Below are 17507 nucleotides of genomic sequence, written 5' to 3'. Positions count from 1 at the left end.
AGTTGCAGGCAGGTCAGAGGAGGTCAGTGCTTTGGGAAGTCTCAGCAGGCCTGCTGTGACAAATCACACCTCTGCCATGAGGCGTTTCAGGCCCATGGCAGGGGCACCCTTCTGCCCGTGATTTGCAGAGGGAGATACTCTACAGAAGTATGCATGATTCCTGACTTAATTATCCTACAAAGTAGCATTTTGGAATCAGTTTATTCCAGACAGTTAACTGCTCTGATATTTCTTCCTGACCTTTGGCTTGTCAGATGGCAGAGCCAAACCTTGTTTTACCCAGAAGCAGGGAATGTAACTTTGGAATTCCTCCTCAGAAGATTGGTTGTCACAGCCAAATTGTCCCACTTACAGTTTGCAATTCTGTCCAGTATATTTGCAGCTAAATATTACTGCCCTGTTAGTGACTGATTTCAGTGATGCCTGAGAGACAAGGTTTGTTTATTTGTAAGAGCTCTTAGTATAGAGCTTGTGTTGACAGAGCAGAGCAAGGCAGTTGAAAGCTAAGGGACTGACATACAGATGTTACCTACATGTTGCTTTTGAAAATGTGAAATATTTAGTGGTGGGCACTGTGTGTATTTGCTACCCTCTAAAACAGTGGTTCCAACATAAGGTGTCTCAGCTGATTGAAAAATGTCATGTTACACTTGGTTAATGAAGGTACTAAAGGCTTTGTCTTGTTGCATCCTTCAATGGGATTTGTTCTCTTTGTCTTTTAGGAAATGCCCAATTCTGTCTTTTTGGTAATGGAGGTATGTGTTAACAGACATGTTTCTTTCTGGTTGAATTTTAGAGATGATTTTTAGACAAAACTTTTTTATCCAGCTTCAAAATAACCATGACTTGTTAAAACAAACAATTCTTAAAACTAGATTATTAATTTTCTATGCTCTACTAAATTTATCAGCAGGGTTTGTTCCATAAATTATTCAGTTTCATTTTATGATACTGTATTGATGAAGAATTGCACCTCAAATTATTAATTACTAACAATTGACAAAATTTTAAGGCAAAGAGCTGGAAAGGATCTTGTAATTTTCATGATAGGATTACAAAGTAAAAATTAGATAGCAAGTATTTCAGTGCTTGTTTTTTGAATAAAAACCTTTCTTTTTAACAGTACTGCAATGGTGGGGATTTGGCAGATTACTTACAAGGTAATTGATTATTTTATTTCCCTGTTAAGCAGATAGAACATTACATGTTTATATTCTGTATTCTTGTAATCCAGTCATGTTCTCATGAGATTTTTTTTTTGTGGTTTAAATACTTTTCTGTTCGTGGGTTGTTATTACAAACAAAATTTTGAGCCAGAGATGTTAATCATATTTTTCTTGATGAAAATATTCCTCTGCGTGCTTTTGTGTCTCAGTATGTTGAAGAAATCTTTTTGTGAACAGCTATTGTTATGGTAACTGTGTATATTAAAAGCCTAATTTACTTCCCATGAAAATCCTTGGAAAGGCTCCTACAGCATCATCCAGCTCCTGCATTTAGTAATTTTTCAGACTGCAGCATGAGATAATACCTTATGAAGAGACTTTGAAAAGTACAGGGTTTTTTTTTCCCCCTTTAAAATAAATTTTACCACGGATGAAACTTTTGAGCAGAGTGGTTATCTTCATCCCCATAAAAATTTATTTAAAGAACAGGTTTTATGGCTTCAGGTTATAAAATGATTGTAGATACATTTAACGTTTTGAACTGTGAAGTTCTCCTGTTTTTTTGGCTCCTTTGCCTTTTTAGCAAGTTTACAATTTAATGATGATTGAGAAGTTTTACAATTACTGTGTTACCTGAATAAACTACTGTAAGAACAGCTAATGCAGAGTACTGTAGCTAGTGTAGAACTATGGAGATGTGTATTGTTGTTGAGAGTATATATCTTTGTAAAGAAACACTGCAGCTTGGGTTATTCTGAATGCAATTCACTGCAGTTTGATTGTTGTCATTGTCTTCACCTTTGATCACCGTGAAGCTTTTTGCCCAAAGATCATGATATTTAATTGTTCATCTGTAATGTGTATGTTATTTCCAGCTAAAGGAACTCTCAGTGAAGACACCATCCGAGTGTTCCTCCAGCAGATTGCAGCAGCCATGCGTATCCTGCACAGTAAAGGGATCATTCACAGGGATCTGAAACCACAGAACATTCTCTTGTCTTACACCAGCCGGAGGAAGTCGAGTGTCAGTGGCATACGCATCAAAATAGGTAAATATCCTGTTCTCTGAGCTGTAAGGAAGTCACCATTGTTGGATTGTTTCCCTGCTCAGAAGTGTCTTTGTAGTTAAAGCACAGAGGGTGTACTGGATTTGGTGTGTATTGAATTGATGCAAATCAGGCACCAAGTCTAGAATGATGAGCTTTATGCTGTAATGCAGATTCTCAGTATAAAAAAGATTTGAGTCATAAAGACCTTTTTGATGAAGTCTGCAGGAAAAAAAAGAAGGCTATTTAGCTGATGTTTCTAGTCGTAGACTATTTTAATTAGACATAAATCTGTAACCTTTGAGACTTGAAGTGGCCTTTAGCCCATTTCAAATCTGGGTGCATGCAAGACTCCTGTTGCAGTTCCAGCTGGTTTGTTTTGTGTTGTTTTTTTTTTTTTTTTTTGTTAGACCCCCCCCCAAGGGTTATTTGAGAAGTTTAGAAATGTAGGTTATGACCTATTTTTGGCAGAAGGAGGTTTGGCATTGTAACCAGGGAGAGATGTCAACTATTCAGGTTACTACCAAACTCCTCTCCAGAGGACGCTTCAGGAGTTTTAATCTCCCACCATTGTCTGTTAAGTGTCCATTTAAAAATACCTTGTTTTCAACAAGTTTCTTTTCTGTGATTTTGCTCAACCAAAATCTGAAATCTGTTCCAACCTCCTCCATCTTCTAAACAGCACAGAGGAGACAAAACTTATTCTCTTGCTGTCCTTACTTGATAGTTTCAAATGCTCTTGCCTACGTGGAAAACTCAAGCATCTGAAACTTGAATTCTTGCACTTCTACCTGATGTGATTTCACTGAAGCAGATTGCATATTCATCAGTCTTAATGAACCATTTATATTTAGGCACAGACTTTAATCCTTTCCGGCTGACGCCAGACAGCATGTTCTGCAGCTGGGGAAGAGACTGAGCAGCAGTTTGTGCAAATGATGCCACTGCTGTGTTCTGGCTTGCTGTTTGGAAGATAATACAGGAGTCTTCCAGTGTAACATAGATTTTTCTATTCCATGTAGTTGGCTATATATTATACCTCTCTTTTTCTCTCTAAGTCATAATTGTAGCAGATGTCAGTAGAAACAGAGCATGTCTAAACTGTTAAAATTTGAAAATTATCTTTCTTTTAATTGACAAATATGTTTCTTTACATAGCTGACTTTGGTTTTGCTCGTTATCTGCATAGCAACATGATGGCTGCAACTCTGTGTGGTTCCCCTATGTACATGGTAAGTAAGAGTGTGTTTCAGATTATAGGGCTTATCTCCAACATTCCTCTACCAGACCTAAATCATTTGCTGCTTGCAGACTGGCAGATGCCTAATGTTGCTTCAGAAGTATTAGGGGCAGTATGCAGTTCACCTTGCCATAGTTTTAGTAGCTCCATTTTTTTTTTTCTTGTGATTTAGAGATCAGAAAATCAGAGTGACATTGAACATTTAGTGCTGTGGGGAGGAAGAATCTTAGAGAATGAAAGGGCAGTACATCTTAGTATTAATCTTTTGGCAAAGTAGTTTCATTCCCACTTACATACTTTTTTTTTTTTCCCCTGAAAAGAGGACATTATGTCTTTCCCAATTTCTAAGAAAGTAAAAAGTGATCAAATGCAGGCACTAGTATGGTCAAGGGAAGATCATTTTGCTTTCCCTTGTGTTGGTTTTGCGTGTGTAAAATGGTGATAATGATAATCCTTATGAAAAGCTTGGTTATTTACCCACAAGAACTGCATAAACTGAGCAAATAACACATACTGCTTATTCCCATACATGCTGATTGCCAGATGCTTTCTGTGAAACATCAACATTTCTAGTTTTCTGTGGTTTTGAAATGTAGTTTTCATTTTAGATAGAATGTTACCTTTCAAGTCATATGGTGCAGATTAGAATGTTAATTTTGTCTTATAATAAAGTGGTCTCTGGTACTGCTGCTTTGACAGGACTGTGGAATTCATACACTGCTGGCTTTGCTTTTTTCTTTCCCTTTTTGAGATTTTGCTGCTTCTTTCCAGGCCCCTGAAGTGATTATGTCTCAACACTATGATGCTAAAGCAGACCTGTGGAGCATAGGAACTGTGATTTATCAGTGTCTTGTTGGAAAACCACCTTTTCAGGTAACACTATTTCTTTTTCCCTCATTTTAGTCTCATGGAAATTCGTAGAGCTTTTCATTCCAGTCCTGAAAACAGAAGTAAGTAGTGATGGCTGAGTGTGGTGTTGATGCTTCAAAGGCCAAAATGTTTGAGGATGCCAAAGGAGAAGTTGCTTATACTTAGTCTGTGAGATCAGTGTGTTAAATCTGAAGGAAGCCTAGAAGGATACTCAGTACTGAAGTCTCTGCTGTGCTTGGGGTTCTCTCCTGTAATGCCCCTATGCAAAAGCCTCCTGTCTGTGTATGTGTGCAGAGGTACAAAAGCTATTTTCTCCATGAAACTGAGCTTTAATTAATGTACATTTTTATTTAACAGGCCAATAGTCCTCAAGATTTGAGAATGTTTTATGAAAAGAACAGGAATTTGATTCCTAGGTATGTCACCGTGGCCTTTCCTGTCGCATTTGTTGATTGAACACTTTTTCATCTTTGGGAATGCTTGGGATTCATAAAAATACTTGATGTTGCTGTCTTACAAGGCTGAGGTGTGATACCAGTGACTCAGGTTGCATCTTGGCTGCACTGTGCCTTGCTGAGTTGAAAGGGTGCTGTACTAAGGCTACAGAGCATGTACAGTGAAGACTTAGGCCCATGGCAGAATGCTGACTTCCTGAAATTTAATGTGCTATGCATTATTTAATGCATGCATTAAATTTAATGCATGTTTTACTTCCTCTTGTGTGCAGCATTCCTAGGGAAACATCAGCTTATCTGGCTGACCTGCTGTTGGGTTTGCTTCAGAGAAACCAAAAAGATAGAATGGACTTTGGTATGTAACTTTTCCTCTTGCTGTCTTGACTTTCCTTGTGAGTTGTGTTCATGTGACCAGAATAACTGTCTTGACCTTTTGTCTAGAGCTAATTACATGAGAAGTGAAGCATTTTTTTCTTCTTGGTTATCATAAAGAAAGCAGAGTAAGCAAAAATAAAAATCATACTGACCAGCAGTAGTTACCTAATGTGATGCACATAAATCATGGCTTTGTTGATGAGCAGTAAAATGTAAATTAGTTTAATTCTTTCAGTTGTGGCTTTTCTTTTTTTCTTCACAGTGTAACTAATATACCTTAAATTTAACATCACAGTCTTACTTCCTTTCCTTTCAACTGGTCTTTTGACCTCAGACAGGGAGCAGACATCTCTGATCTGTGTGGTGTTGCTTGCAGAAACGTAGCAAAGTACTGGAAGAACTCAAGTTGGAAGCAAAATTGTTTTAAAGGTTTTTCTCCCTGTTCTTTTCTCTTGGAGACTGCAATTATTTTGACAGTATTAATGGGTGTACAAACCATGTACGTTTGATTTGGCCTTGATAGTTTTATCTGTGTACATCTGAGGGCAATGAGAGGTATGATACTACATCAGAATTGTTCATATTTGCACAGATGTGTTTCTAGTATTGTGCTTAGACACAGCTGTAGAGACTTATTTTAGTGAATTTTTTTTAAGCCCTAAAGTTGTAGAAACAACAGCTGTATCTTTCTGTTTTGTCAAGCCCTCAAATTTTTGAACTCCTCAGTGACTGAAGTTTGCATACTGTCAGACATTATTGCAAGCTCTGTTTAGGAATGCAGTTTGCATTAGTTGGGATATTAAATGTAGTATGAACTATATAGATACCCTCTTAACAAAAGCAAACTTGTTTGGCTCCAATTTATTGCTGTTTGGCCTCTTCTCTTTAGCTGGAGATCTCTGGTTGTAGAACATTGTTTTAAATTCTTAAGATTTCAAGGCCTTGAATTGGTGCTACTGAACCATTCAAACTGGCTGCCACTTGTTGCCTTTTCACAGTCACGAGTGGTGTATAGATCTGTGTGTGCTTTGTACTGGCTGGATTGTCTGTTAATCAATTTGGGGTCTCAAAAAGCCTTTTTATTGCTGGGGTTTTGGTTACCTATTATGGCAAAAGCAGTAATGCTTTTTTTTCCATGGAAACTCAGGCAGCATTTTTAGAAGAGGACCACTGAAAAGTTAAATCCTGATTTAGTTCCTCTGAGCTGCAGCTTGTATGTCATCTTACTCATGCTGGTTATTGAAATTTTAAGGCACTATGTTATTGCAGTTTTATCACATAGATGTGACTGACATAACCTGATTTAACTGCTGTGTGTGAAAACTTAAGCAGAAGTCAGATCCAGAAAAAACTCATGATGATTGGGGAAATGTCCCAAATTATAGTGACAGCATTCAGAAACTGGTATGTGAATCTGTAGATATATAAGAATGAATACATCACATTGAGTAGTTGATTCCATTTTGCACTCTGGGTGTGTCAATCCCTACAGTTCCCTCAAACATGAGGAATTCACTGCATTGTTTATGGGGGAATGCATTTATGCTTAGAAAGAAAAAATAGAAAGCAGAATGATAGTGATGAAAGTCATGTTTTCCCTGGCTGAGCCACTTAAAGGGCCTCAAAGGGGCTGCTCTGGAATGTGCTTAGCAAAGGGAGTGAAAGGGAGAGTGTATAACTGAGCCCAGCTGCCTGCTGTTAAAGTAAAAATAGCATTGGAAATCTTGTTGATCTTCAGCAATATAAAGCAGAACAGCAGGTGTTGTACAAAAGCTGGAGAACACCTGATCCTCCTGGTGGAGTTAATCATTACATTGTTCTTGTGTTGCAGTGAGCCTCCCTTCCTTATCAGGTCAGGGAAGAAAATGCTGTTGAAGGAAGAGGAGATACAGCAGGCCTCAGATTCCTTTTTTTGTTTTTATTTCCTTATTGTTTGCTTAGGTCTGATAAACAATATTGTTTTTCCTCAACTGTTAAAACATTAAATGTCACAAATTCAGCCACTGGCTTCCACCACATCTCTATTTCTCCTAACTAGCTGAAGGTTGCTTCTTGTAGAATAAAACTTGCCATGTAAACTGCTAACCAGCTGGTTATGCTACCTCAATTAAATGCATCTCAACATAACCATTTACAAAAAAAGCAAAATGTTTCTATATGTAATTAACAAGTTAACTGAGGAAATTGTAAAGAAATTGTTTCACTCTGCTTTATGCTATGAACCAGCTGCAGAGTTCCTGTTCTGCTGTTGGGAAGTGGGAAGGAGCATGGCTGCTGCTCTGTTGTGATTTTCTGCCATTAATGGGTTCAAAAATAAGTGTCAATCCTTGGGAAAGGCAGAAGTGAGAACACTTCCAGTGTCTGATGTGAGATGCTCATGATTTTGGAGAGCAAATTAAAACTGAGTTGGTACCATATTAAACATAGAGAACACAATTTTATGGTGAGTATAGGAAGCTTCTTGTGTACATGATCCTTAAAGTGTAGTCATAAAATGTCCTCCAGTAATTTGGTCTGATTTGCCTTGCTGGCTGTTGTTTGAAGTTATTAGATTGATTTTCATTTCCCTTCCAAATACTGTAACAACATATAACATAGTCAGCTTTAATCTTTTATAAGCTCTTCACCCTCTGGCTCTGAAATATTGATTCTGGGAAGGCAACCATTTATCACCATCTGCAGCATAGTATGTAAATTCTGTGTTGTGTATATTTACTCACCATGGTTGTTGTTTCTTGTTCTATAGAAGCATTTTTCAACCACGCTTTCCTGGATCAGGTTTCAACGGTCAAAAAATGTAAGTTGTTTTGTTTTTCCACTTGTTTGTGTAAAGGGTGAATGTTGGGGGCTAGAATGGAGAAGGAGCTGCCAGATATCACACCAAGTGTTTATGAGATGTTTTCCTGAGTCAGGCTGTTGTTGTGTTCTATTGTGAGGCCATGTTTTGAATCCTTTTTTGTATTACACTAGACTGAAATGTGATACTTATTTACTAGTTCCTTTGACATTTCAAGTGAACTTAAATACCCTTATGTGTTTAAGGATGTGCTGTGCTTTTAAACTGTAGAAGGGTTTATGAATGAAAAGCACTGAGGAAATGAGTTTGTTTGAAATTCAGCCTTTCAAAATCGTAGCGCCATTTTTTTCCCCCCGGGTTTTTCTCTTCTAGCTTGTCCTGTGCCAGTGCCCACATACGCAGGCTCAGTCTCTGGCAGCTCCTGTGGGAGCTCTCCTTCCTGCCGTTTTGCTTCTCCTCCAGTAAGTGCTCTGTTTTACAGAACAATCTCCAGAAAATGTTTTCTGTAATGGTTAGCCAGAGTTGCTGTATTTTAAATCTTTCAATTCTTGAACAGTGTGAACCATAGTGTTTAAGAGCACAGAGCAGGGAATACCTCTGTCTTTTGCTAGAGGAATAAACATCAACATTTTTGTTCTCCCTTGCTCCTTGTGTGGTACTTTGGGGTGTATTTGTTACTCAGTTTTGTTAAACAAAAAAGTACATATATGTATCAAATGCTAGAGTAGCAAATCTTTAGATATGCTAATATGGCTTGCAATGTAATGAATGGTACAGGTATTTTTGAACTGGCGTTTTTGGCTGTATGACCCCTTGCATTGATACAAACTGGTGATTTCAGTTTTGTGTGGTATTTGGAAGAGGTGCATCTGTATCATCAGGAGTGATTGAATAAAGTGCAATTGTTTAAATTCACAGCCTATCTAATATAGAACTGTCTAAATTGACACTACAGAGTTACCCAGTGTCTGAAATTTCCAAATTCAAATAAATTTTCTTTCTAAATACTTAAGTCTTGGGCTGCCTTTTTTTTTTTTTTAGTGCAGAGCTAGTGATGATTTTTACTTCAGAAGCTTCATAGTTAAAAGAGCAATTCTACATTCTGAATCACTGGATTACAGTGGATTTTTAACTTTTTTTCCATCCCAACCCCCTCCAGTCTCTGCCAGACATGCAGCACATTCAGGAAGAGAATTTGTCTTCCCCTCCATTGGGTCCTCCTAACTATCTTCAAGTCTCTAAAGACTCTGCCAGTACCAGTAGCAAGAACTCCTCTTGTGACACAGATGACTTTGTTCTTGTCCCACACAATATCTCTTCAGACCACTCATGTAAGAACCTGCCTTTTTTTATATGTTAAAACGATTTCCACACAAAACATACTTTTGTGTCCTGTTACTGTTTTGTTCTCTTCTCTCTAAATGTGTCTCAATTCACATTGTAACTTTAGTTTGATTACTCTTTGAAGGGAGACTGTTTGGTTTGCCTGTGTGTCCATCTGGAACAGTTTCACCTTCACTTGAGTGGCCAGCTATGCCAAACATACCAGGGTGGTTTAAGGTCCTGGAGGATATTGGGGTTTGGCAGTAGAAGGAAGAAGTCAGTTGTAAACAACTGCTGAGAAACCCAGGGGTTCTCTTAGTGGAGGCAGGAATGTGGCTACCTCCAGATTAACAACATTTATAGTCCCTGCTGTAGAGCTTTAGATAATAAACAAGTGCAGGTAAAACCAGGAAAAATATTTAACATGAAAGGTAGGGCATCAGACTGGACATAGCCAATAGGAAGACTTGGATGTAGCCCGTTGCCATTTTACAGCATTGTCCAAACCTGAATTGCCACTAGGAAGCTCCTCAGCTGATCTCTGCACAATGCCACCAACTCATGCTAAATATTTGACTAAACTAGTGCCTCGATCTCTGATGGGTTTCTGTCATTTGTTACTGTAAATTTCCCCATGCTGATGCCTTGTACTCTTAAAAATAGATATTATTTCAAAATTATTAGTATAGCAAAAATACCCCAACAAAACAAACAACGATGAGACTTGTTAAAGAACTGCCTTCCTCAGTTACATTTGTTGTTGTTGGTCACGTTTGAATATTTTCATACAGAAAAAGGTTTGTGAAAAACTTACATGTTGATAGAAACTTGTCATAAGTCCTTATTTCTACAGCAGTAATATTTGAGGTTTTTTTTTTAAGATTCTGCTTTGTGACGTGGGTTTTCAGTGTGTTGTTCTGCTTACTGTAGGTGACATGCCACTGGGAGCAGCTGGCAGGCGAGCTTCGAGCGAGTTCTTGATCTGTGGAGGGTAAGTGTGCTGACTCTTAGCCAAAACAAGTCTCATGTTCTAAAATTCATCCTGCAGCCATAGAAGGGGTTGCTGGGGTTTTTGGCAGTGGTGGATTTACGTAGCTGTGTGGACTTTCCTAAAGATTAATATGCCAGGTTGAATTTAATATGAATATGTAAACGGCTTGAATTCAGAAAGTTTTGCTGCCAAGCAGATAGTTTCTCTGATGTGAAGGTCTGTCTTTTGAGAGTGATTTTGTTTTTACAGGCAGTCGCCTTTAACTATTTCTGGAAGCTCAGGAACTGTACAGAAACCATCCTCAGCCTCTTCTCGAAGTACTGCATCTGGTACAGCTAACAGGTGTGTGATGTAGGCTTAGTACTTCCTCTCTCTTGAAAAGCTTCTCTGCTACTATATGTTTGTTGGTTGGTTGGGGTTTTTTTAAAATGTGGCTGGCTATTGGAAATTGAACTGAAATAGAAGCTAGACCTCTTCATTCCAGGCTCTTGACACTTAATGCATTCTGATGGCTGACAGTTGTGTAGCTAGCTTCTGGCTCTGCTGCATCCCCAAAAGAATTCCTTAAGGAAAAAGAGCATTCTTTTGTCTGTTTAAATTTTGAACTGGTTGAATGCAGAAACTTCAGAGATATAACTGCCTTGTCCTTTTTGGCACTGTGAAGCACAGCACAGTCTTCATTTAGTGAGTGAAGATGTTGAATGCAGTATACATTTTAAGAAGTAGTTGTGAGAGAAGAGGAATTTACGGAGTCCAGATTGCTGTGGATTTGTCTCATGGCTGGATTGTCTTGCGTCTGGTATCTGGGTGTGTCTTTGCAAACAATTAATACAAATTTAATCTTTGTGTCTCACAAGACACTGAAGAAGCCACCTGAAAGACTAAACATGTTTTGGAGCTTTTCCATCAGCAGGACTGTTAATAAGTCCTTTTTTTTCCCACATGGTTGTAGACTAAGTTTCTGTTAGTTGGGAATAGAACTGATATTTGTCAGTGGTGCCTGCAATCTTTGCTGTATTACATTGGAAAATGTCAAGCTTAATCTTGATGTTAGATTTGTTGTTTGACCAAGTAATGGATTTCATAATGTTTTCAGTATAAACAGAAAGAGGATGAGTGGCTAAATGAGGAATGAAGCTGTTATGTTGGGTGTATTTTTGGCTTGTGCTAATACTACAGGGCTGCAAGTCAGCATTATTTCTTTAGAAATGCTTGTCACAAGAAAAGTTTGCTACTTTGTGCTGATCTTTGTGCAGTCTGTGAAATCTGCTGACACAGGCTATCGATACAGCTTTAGTCTTACCTTTTATGTTTAAGGGCAGATAATTGGGGTGGCTTGTCTGTAAAGATCCATTTGCTTGGGGTTGGCCATGTACAATGTATTATAAATACATTATAATTGCCTCTTAAATTCTCAGGCATCACAGTTTTTAAAGTTACAAGTTTTATGAAAATATGCCAGTTATCTGTACATTAGGAGCTACATGGGTGTGCAGTTAGAAACGTGCCACTGTCCACACTTTCAGTGTTTGTATTGTAATAGTTTGATTTCATTATTGGCTGAGTAAAATCAACAACTAACTGGCTGCTCGGTGCATGGTCGGGAGGAAGCAGAGTGTCTGACACTCTACAGGATGCTGCTTCTGGGTTTTGGGTTTATTTCCTGAGAAATGTGCTTTCATAGTGTGTGCTTTTTTAATTTTTTTTTTACAAAAGATTATGCACTGTGAAATTGTTCTGGCTTAGTTTGGATTTTTGTGATAAGCTGATCAAACTGAATTGTCCTCGTAGTTTTACACCTTTATGTCAAGCAGGAGAAGCTGTAACACTTCTCAGGCTGCAGTGGGCTTGGGCAGAATAGATAGAGGTGCTTCACTCTCCAGTAGTTCATTGCTAATTTTATTCTCTGGATCTCTTCACACATCTGTACTGTGTACTCTCTGACCAGTAACAAACCACACCAGACTCGAGGGTGCCCAGCCAGATCTTAGCTTTGGGACTGCGCTGGGGAGCCCAGGTGGAAGACTGAGTCCTGTGCCATGCCTCTCCACCACACTAGCAGCACTGCTGCCTCCAGTTATCTCAGTGCACAGAGCTTGCTTGGGTCTATCTGCAAGGCTGTGAGAGCAGGGGAAGGCATTTTCCATGCTGAGTGTTTTAAAGGTTGAAGTAGCAGAGAGAACAGGACAAATACAGTCAGGAACACAGATTTCTGTTCAGCTGAGTGCTGTAACTACTTGTTTTCTAGAGCTTGTGGTAGAACATTTTTCACATTTCCTCTAAGAATTACTAATCTTTCTCAGAAAGGGTGGTCAATTAGCGACCCAGTGCTAAACTGATTATCTTCCAAAAAGCCCATTCCTTTGAAATTCTTTCCATTGAATTCTGTCTTCCTTTAAAAGGGTTGTTAACTGATCTTGTTGCAGCAGTTTCATTCCCTTATCAGGTGGCACACTGAGGTGAGGCAGGACGCTGACATGTCATTGAACTTGGGTAATGCTCTGCAGTGGAGTCTGGGGATTAATGTTCAGGTGTGTGCTTCAGGTCATTTTGTCAGGGCTGGCTTACATAACATGTTTTCTTTTGCAAGTTCACAGTGTCTCTCGGGATATCTCCGTGCTTTAGTGCCTTTTGTACGCATTCCAGCCCTGCTGCTGAACTTCCTGTTCCCAGTGCAGTGGGTTTTCCTAGAAGGCTATTTTGAAGTGCAGTAAACAGCGGGCGGGCTGGCAGGGAGTCGGCAGGATCTGTTGGTCACTGTGGTGCCTGAGGAGGTGCTCTGGCTGCTGCTCTGGTACTAGCCAATGCACAGAAGGTGGCCAGGAACAAACAGTTCTGAGCTGCTCTGTGAGGTGTCAGAGCTAGATCAGAGCGAGCTAAGATCACACTGCATGCAGGGAGTGCAGATGCAGCCCGTTTCCTAGATTTTCTTGGAAGTTTCCACAATGGTCCAGTTCAGAGAGAGACCTTTCTACCTGTGTTCATCTCCAGTCTCCATACCTTCCACCTCCAGGCACTGTCAGCCCTCGGTGTCCCCCCGCAGCGAGACCGCGCCGATCCCGGTTCCCACCCAGCTGCGGAATTACCAGCGCATCGAGCAGAACCTCTCCTCCACTGCCAGCCCCGTGTCAAACCCCCACGGATCACCAAGGTGAGGGGGTTTGGGGTTCTTGAACTTCTCTTTCTCAGTTCTGATTTGTGTTTGTACCCTGACAGATGTCCATGCTTTCTGACTGATGTCATTTTTTCGGTGCAAAAATGTACTAAAGAGACGTTTTAGTGATAACAGTTAATAGTCCTTCACAATCTCAAGATAGATTGGCACTTGAGATCTTTTCATGGAAACAAAATGAGCTTGTTCTTTGTCTCAAATGCAACCCAAGAAGGTAAAAAGATGAAGTCTTGCTTTTTTTATTCATCTTTGTGTATTATATGGCATTACATCATAGATTAGAAAGTAATGAGTTATGTTTTGTTTCCCCACACTTAGTGATGAGATGAATGCGTTGTTCTGTAGAATATCAGGAAACAATTTTTGGCATGCTAGTTAACCAGCTTGTCTTATTACAGAGCTCTAGTGTGCCAGACTTACTCCGTGCCTGTGCTCTACAGGATTGGGATGGTCAAAGTCAAAGACACAGAAACAAACTACTCAGAACTCTGGAGATCATCACAAAAACAAAGCCCATAGTTCCAGGCACTTTTCTAAAATTATTTTTGAGGATCTCTGATCTTATAAAAGTTGCTACACTTGGGGAAGTGCCTTTCCCAAATGTTTTCAATTATCTGACCGGTATACCAGACCCAAAATGAAAACTTTGTTGTAATCTTAGTTGACATAAAAAAAAGACATTTGCAGCAATACGTACACTTGGGGAAGTGCCTTTCCCAAATAATGTTTTCAATTATCTGACCTGTATACCAGACCCAAAATGAAAACTGTTGTAATCTTAGTTGACATAAAACAAGACATTTGCAGCAATACATTTCACTTGATTGTAAAATGCAAAATTTGATGGTCACATTGTTTGAACATTAGGAATCTGTGTACTAAGAGATCTGTTTTAATTCTCTCCAGTTAACAGGCTAAAATGTCAGTGTGAACAAAGGGAGTTAAATTTAGCTTATTTTCATTAGGGGAAGCTTAGCCTAAGTTATTAGCTTAATAAGCTTCAGCTTCAGAGCTTTCTCTTGAAATATCAGTATTTTCTTTAACAGATCATTATACTCCTTAGGGGATTCTGAAGCTTATCTTAAGTATTTTCTTTAACAGATCATTATACTCAGGGGATTCTGAATCTTATCTTAGAGAACTACAGTTACTATAGTGTGTGTAACCTTTATTCTCACCTTGCTAGAGCTGGAGTTGTGAGGCGCTCCAATACTAGTCCAATGGGCTTCATGAAGATGGGCTCCTGCTCCCCAGTACCAGCTGACACCGCACAGGCTGTTGGGCGCAGGCTGTCCACAGGATCTTCTAGACCATATTCTCCTTCACCACTAGGTAAGCCCATGAATTCTTAGCAGTTAGTGATGGTTTATGTGGAGCAGTAATTCAGAACACGAGTTCTTGCTTGAAATTATCTTAAACCAAAATCTGCCCAGCTGGGTCACATTTGCAGAAATAATTTGTTAGATTGCTCACTGAAGTAAACTAGCTTCTGTTTTGCTTCACTTTCATTTGTAGGTGAAGTATAAAGTGTAAATTCACATTTTTATTTTGTGTAGTTGGAACCATACCTGAGCAGCTTGGACACTGTTGTTGTGGGCAACTTCAAGGACATGAATCAAGGAGTAGAAACTTCTCAGGTGAGTGATTTTTTTGGACCGTGCAACCAGTACTATTTTGATACAGCTTCTACAGCATTTTGTGAAGGTGAAGACCCAGCACTACATTAGTACAGATTAATAGGAGACACTGGGTACATGCTGCAGAGTTTCTGTAGAAAATTAGCCCAGTTGTGGCTGTATCAAGACACCTTTCCACATAACTACTCCTTACACAATACAAGAGCAACTGAACTTGCTTTTGCTCAAGATGGAAAACCAACTCTGATAAGTTTGATTTTTGAAAAAGGATGGAAGTGGGTAGATTATAGGGAATGGTAGTAACATGCTTCTCAGAATCTGGTTTGGACAGGCCAGCTCTGTCATGCCAGCCCTCAGAAAAGGGAGGAAGAACTGACAGTGTACAGAGTGTAGCCTGTTTTCGTCATTCCCTTATGAAGCTGACTGGGATCTGATGTTAGTGTTGCTAAGCATTCAGCAAGCTTTGCAAGTCATAGATTATTTTGGCATGCCAGCAAAGGAAAAAAAAATTCAGGGAGAAATAGGACTTGAAGATGTTCTGAGCATGTTAAAGATAGAATTGCACTGTAATGCCAGAAGGATTGGGCATAAGAATGTGAAATTCAGCAACACATTCTTTTGCTCTATGTACACTTCGGGTGCACTTTCTTCTTTATCAGAAATACTAGATAAGCTCCTTATATTGATTGTCTATCAGGTGATGTTGGAACTGTGTTGTGGGTTTTTCTCCCATTTAAACACTTTTCAAAATCATCTGGAGATGATAGAGCCTTCACTTCTTGGACTAGCCATATTTCAAATATCTGGGAATGGTTTCATCCGTGTGAAATGAGTTCTATGACATGTCTCAAAAATTGCCTTCATAATTGCTATGCCATTGGCAGCCTTGACAAAAGACAAGTTTTTGAAAGTCTCTTCTCTTAAAAAAAAAAAAAAAAGGGGGTGTGTGAAGAGAATACAAAGCAGTGTGTATATTTTTCTTGTTGCATCTTTTCTTTGGATAGAATTTTATAGGGCTGTTGGTTTTGTGGCTTTTGCCAGTGTCAAACTGACTGTACTTGTAACATACCACAGCACTCTTTTATGGCTTTAAAGGTTTTTAATGTTTCATTTCTTCATCAATTTCCTGCATTCTTTTCCTACTTTACTATTTCTTAATTTCAAATGACTACGGTGGTATTTCTCTTTGTAAAATACCACAAATTGCAGCAAGTCTGTTCCTCAGTGTTTGAATGGAAATGGGAAGCTGTCTTTTGCTTCTGGGTGAAGTGAGGTCATCTGTACTGAGATTTCTCTGAGGACTGAAGATGTCTCGTAATGTAGCTTCTGAACTAATTGAGCTGTTCTTGCTGCCACTGGCAGCAGAGGACAAACTTCTAATTCAGAACCCTTCTCTGTGGTGGCAGTGGCACTAGAACTGTAACCAGTGAGATTTAAGACTGGCTTCTGAAACAACAGGTGAGGATTTTCAGTGCTCTGAGACAGACAAGCAGAGGGATTTCAAACAAGCAAATTCTTGGCTGGGAAGCTAATGAGAAATAGACTTGATCCCTCTGCTGGAGCTGCAGGCAGAAAGGCTCCATGCATTCTAAAGCATGCTGTTTAGTGGAGTGGAATGAAATCAAGATGAAGTAGCTCATATTCAGAATCTCACTAGCAAAAGCATTGGCTTAAGACCACTGAAAGATGTGTCTTAACAGCTGGGTGCTTTTTTTGAGCATACATTTATGGAATGGAGCATATCTCAGAAGGTTGTCTTGGTCAGCTCTTAAAAAAATCTTACCTAGTATGGTGAATTTTCAGTTTTGCCTCTTTTTCTAAATGTGTGTGAAACCATAATTTCAGTGTCAGTTTTTTGAGGTTGCAAAGATGGACATTTTATCTGGGAAGCTGTGGCTGTAAAGCTGAAGTCTTATGTACTGTTTGAAACTTTGCACAGTTCCTCATCACGAGACACAAAAATATCACAAGGAAGAAAGCATTTCATCAAACTTCAGGTTCCCTATTTTGAAGGAGGAAGGGCACCTTTGAGTAGGTGAGATGTTCATTAGAGCTGTTTCCCCACAGCCCTGTCTAAACAACAGCTTATACCATTTGCTTTAGGAGAAGCATTGGTACTTGAGTATGGACTTCCTTTGTGCATAGTAAGCTTTTGAAAAAGATTGTCTGACAGACTAAAAAGTAAATGACTGTTCAAAGTAATGATACCAGACTGTTCCATCTGAATAATTTGGTTCTTTTTAGCACCTAGGTTTCCTGCAGGAACCATGAGAGAGCTGCCTTTTGTGTCTGCAAATTAAGTCATTACGTACAAAACAAGCCATTAACACTGCATTTGTTTGCAAGAATGTAATTCCAGTACTTGAGAACCTTTATTCAACCTAGAATCTTGGCGACTGCATTTGAAATTTCCAGTATTGGTTTTGCCATTCCTG

At 39.1% G+C, this 17507-nt stretch overlaps 1 protein-coding gene across 1 annotated transcript in view; it reads left to right on the top strand.

Moving 5' to 3' along the window:
• Positions 1–690: 690 nt before the first annotated feature.
• ULK2 (unc-51 like autophagy activating kinase 2) overlaps positions 691–17507 on the top strand; it is a 25223-nt gene continuing 8406 nt past the window's right edge. Inside the window, exons 1-14 of the mRNA XM_008947616.1 lie at positions 691–755; positions 1124–1160; positions 2042–2215; positions 3371–3444; positions 4224–4325; positions 4680–4738; positions 5050–5132; positions 7899–7949; positions 8322–8410; positions 9109–9280; positions 10203–10263; positions 13277–13414; positions 14622–14767; positions 14992–15072. Of these exons, the coding sequence (XP_008945864.1) occupies positions 726–755; positions 1124–1160; positions 2042–2215; positions 3371–3444; positions 4224–4325; positions 4680–4738; positions 5050–5132; positions 7899–7949; positions 8322–8410; positions 9109–9280; positions 10203–10263; positions 13277–13414; positions 14622–14767; positions 14992–15072 (1297 nt within the window). The 5' untranslated portion in view covers positions 691–725. The remainder of the gene's footprint in view (positions 756–1123; positions 1161–2041; positions 2216–3370; positions 3445–4223; positions 4326–4679; positions 4739–5049; positions 5133–7898; positions 7950–8321; positions 8411–9108; positions 9281–10202; positions 10264–13276; positions 13415–14621; positions 14768–14991; positions 15073–17507) is intronic.

The sequence above is a fragment of the Merops nubicus genome, unplaced genomic scaffold (genome assembly GCF_000691845.1).
Source record: "Merops nubicus isolate BGI_N331 unplaced genomic scaffold, ASM69184v1 scaffold7239, whole genome shotgun sequence".
Classification (NCBI taxonomy): domain Eukaryota; kingdom Metazoa; phylum Chordata; class Aves; order Coraciiformes; family Meropidae; genus Merops; species Merops nubicus.
The sequence above is the reverse complement of the archived record's forward strand: the minus strand, read 5'-3'. Positions and strand labels throughout refer to the sequence as shown.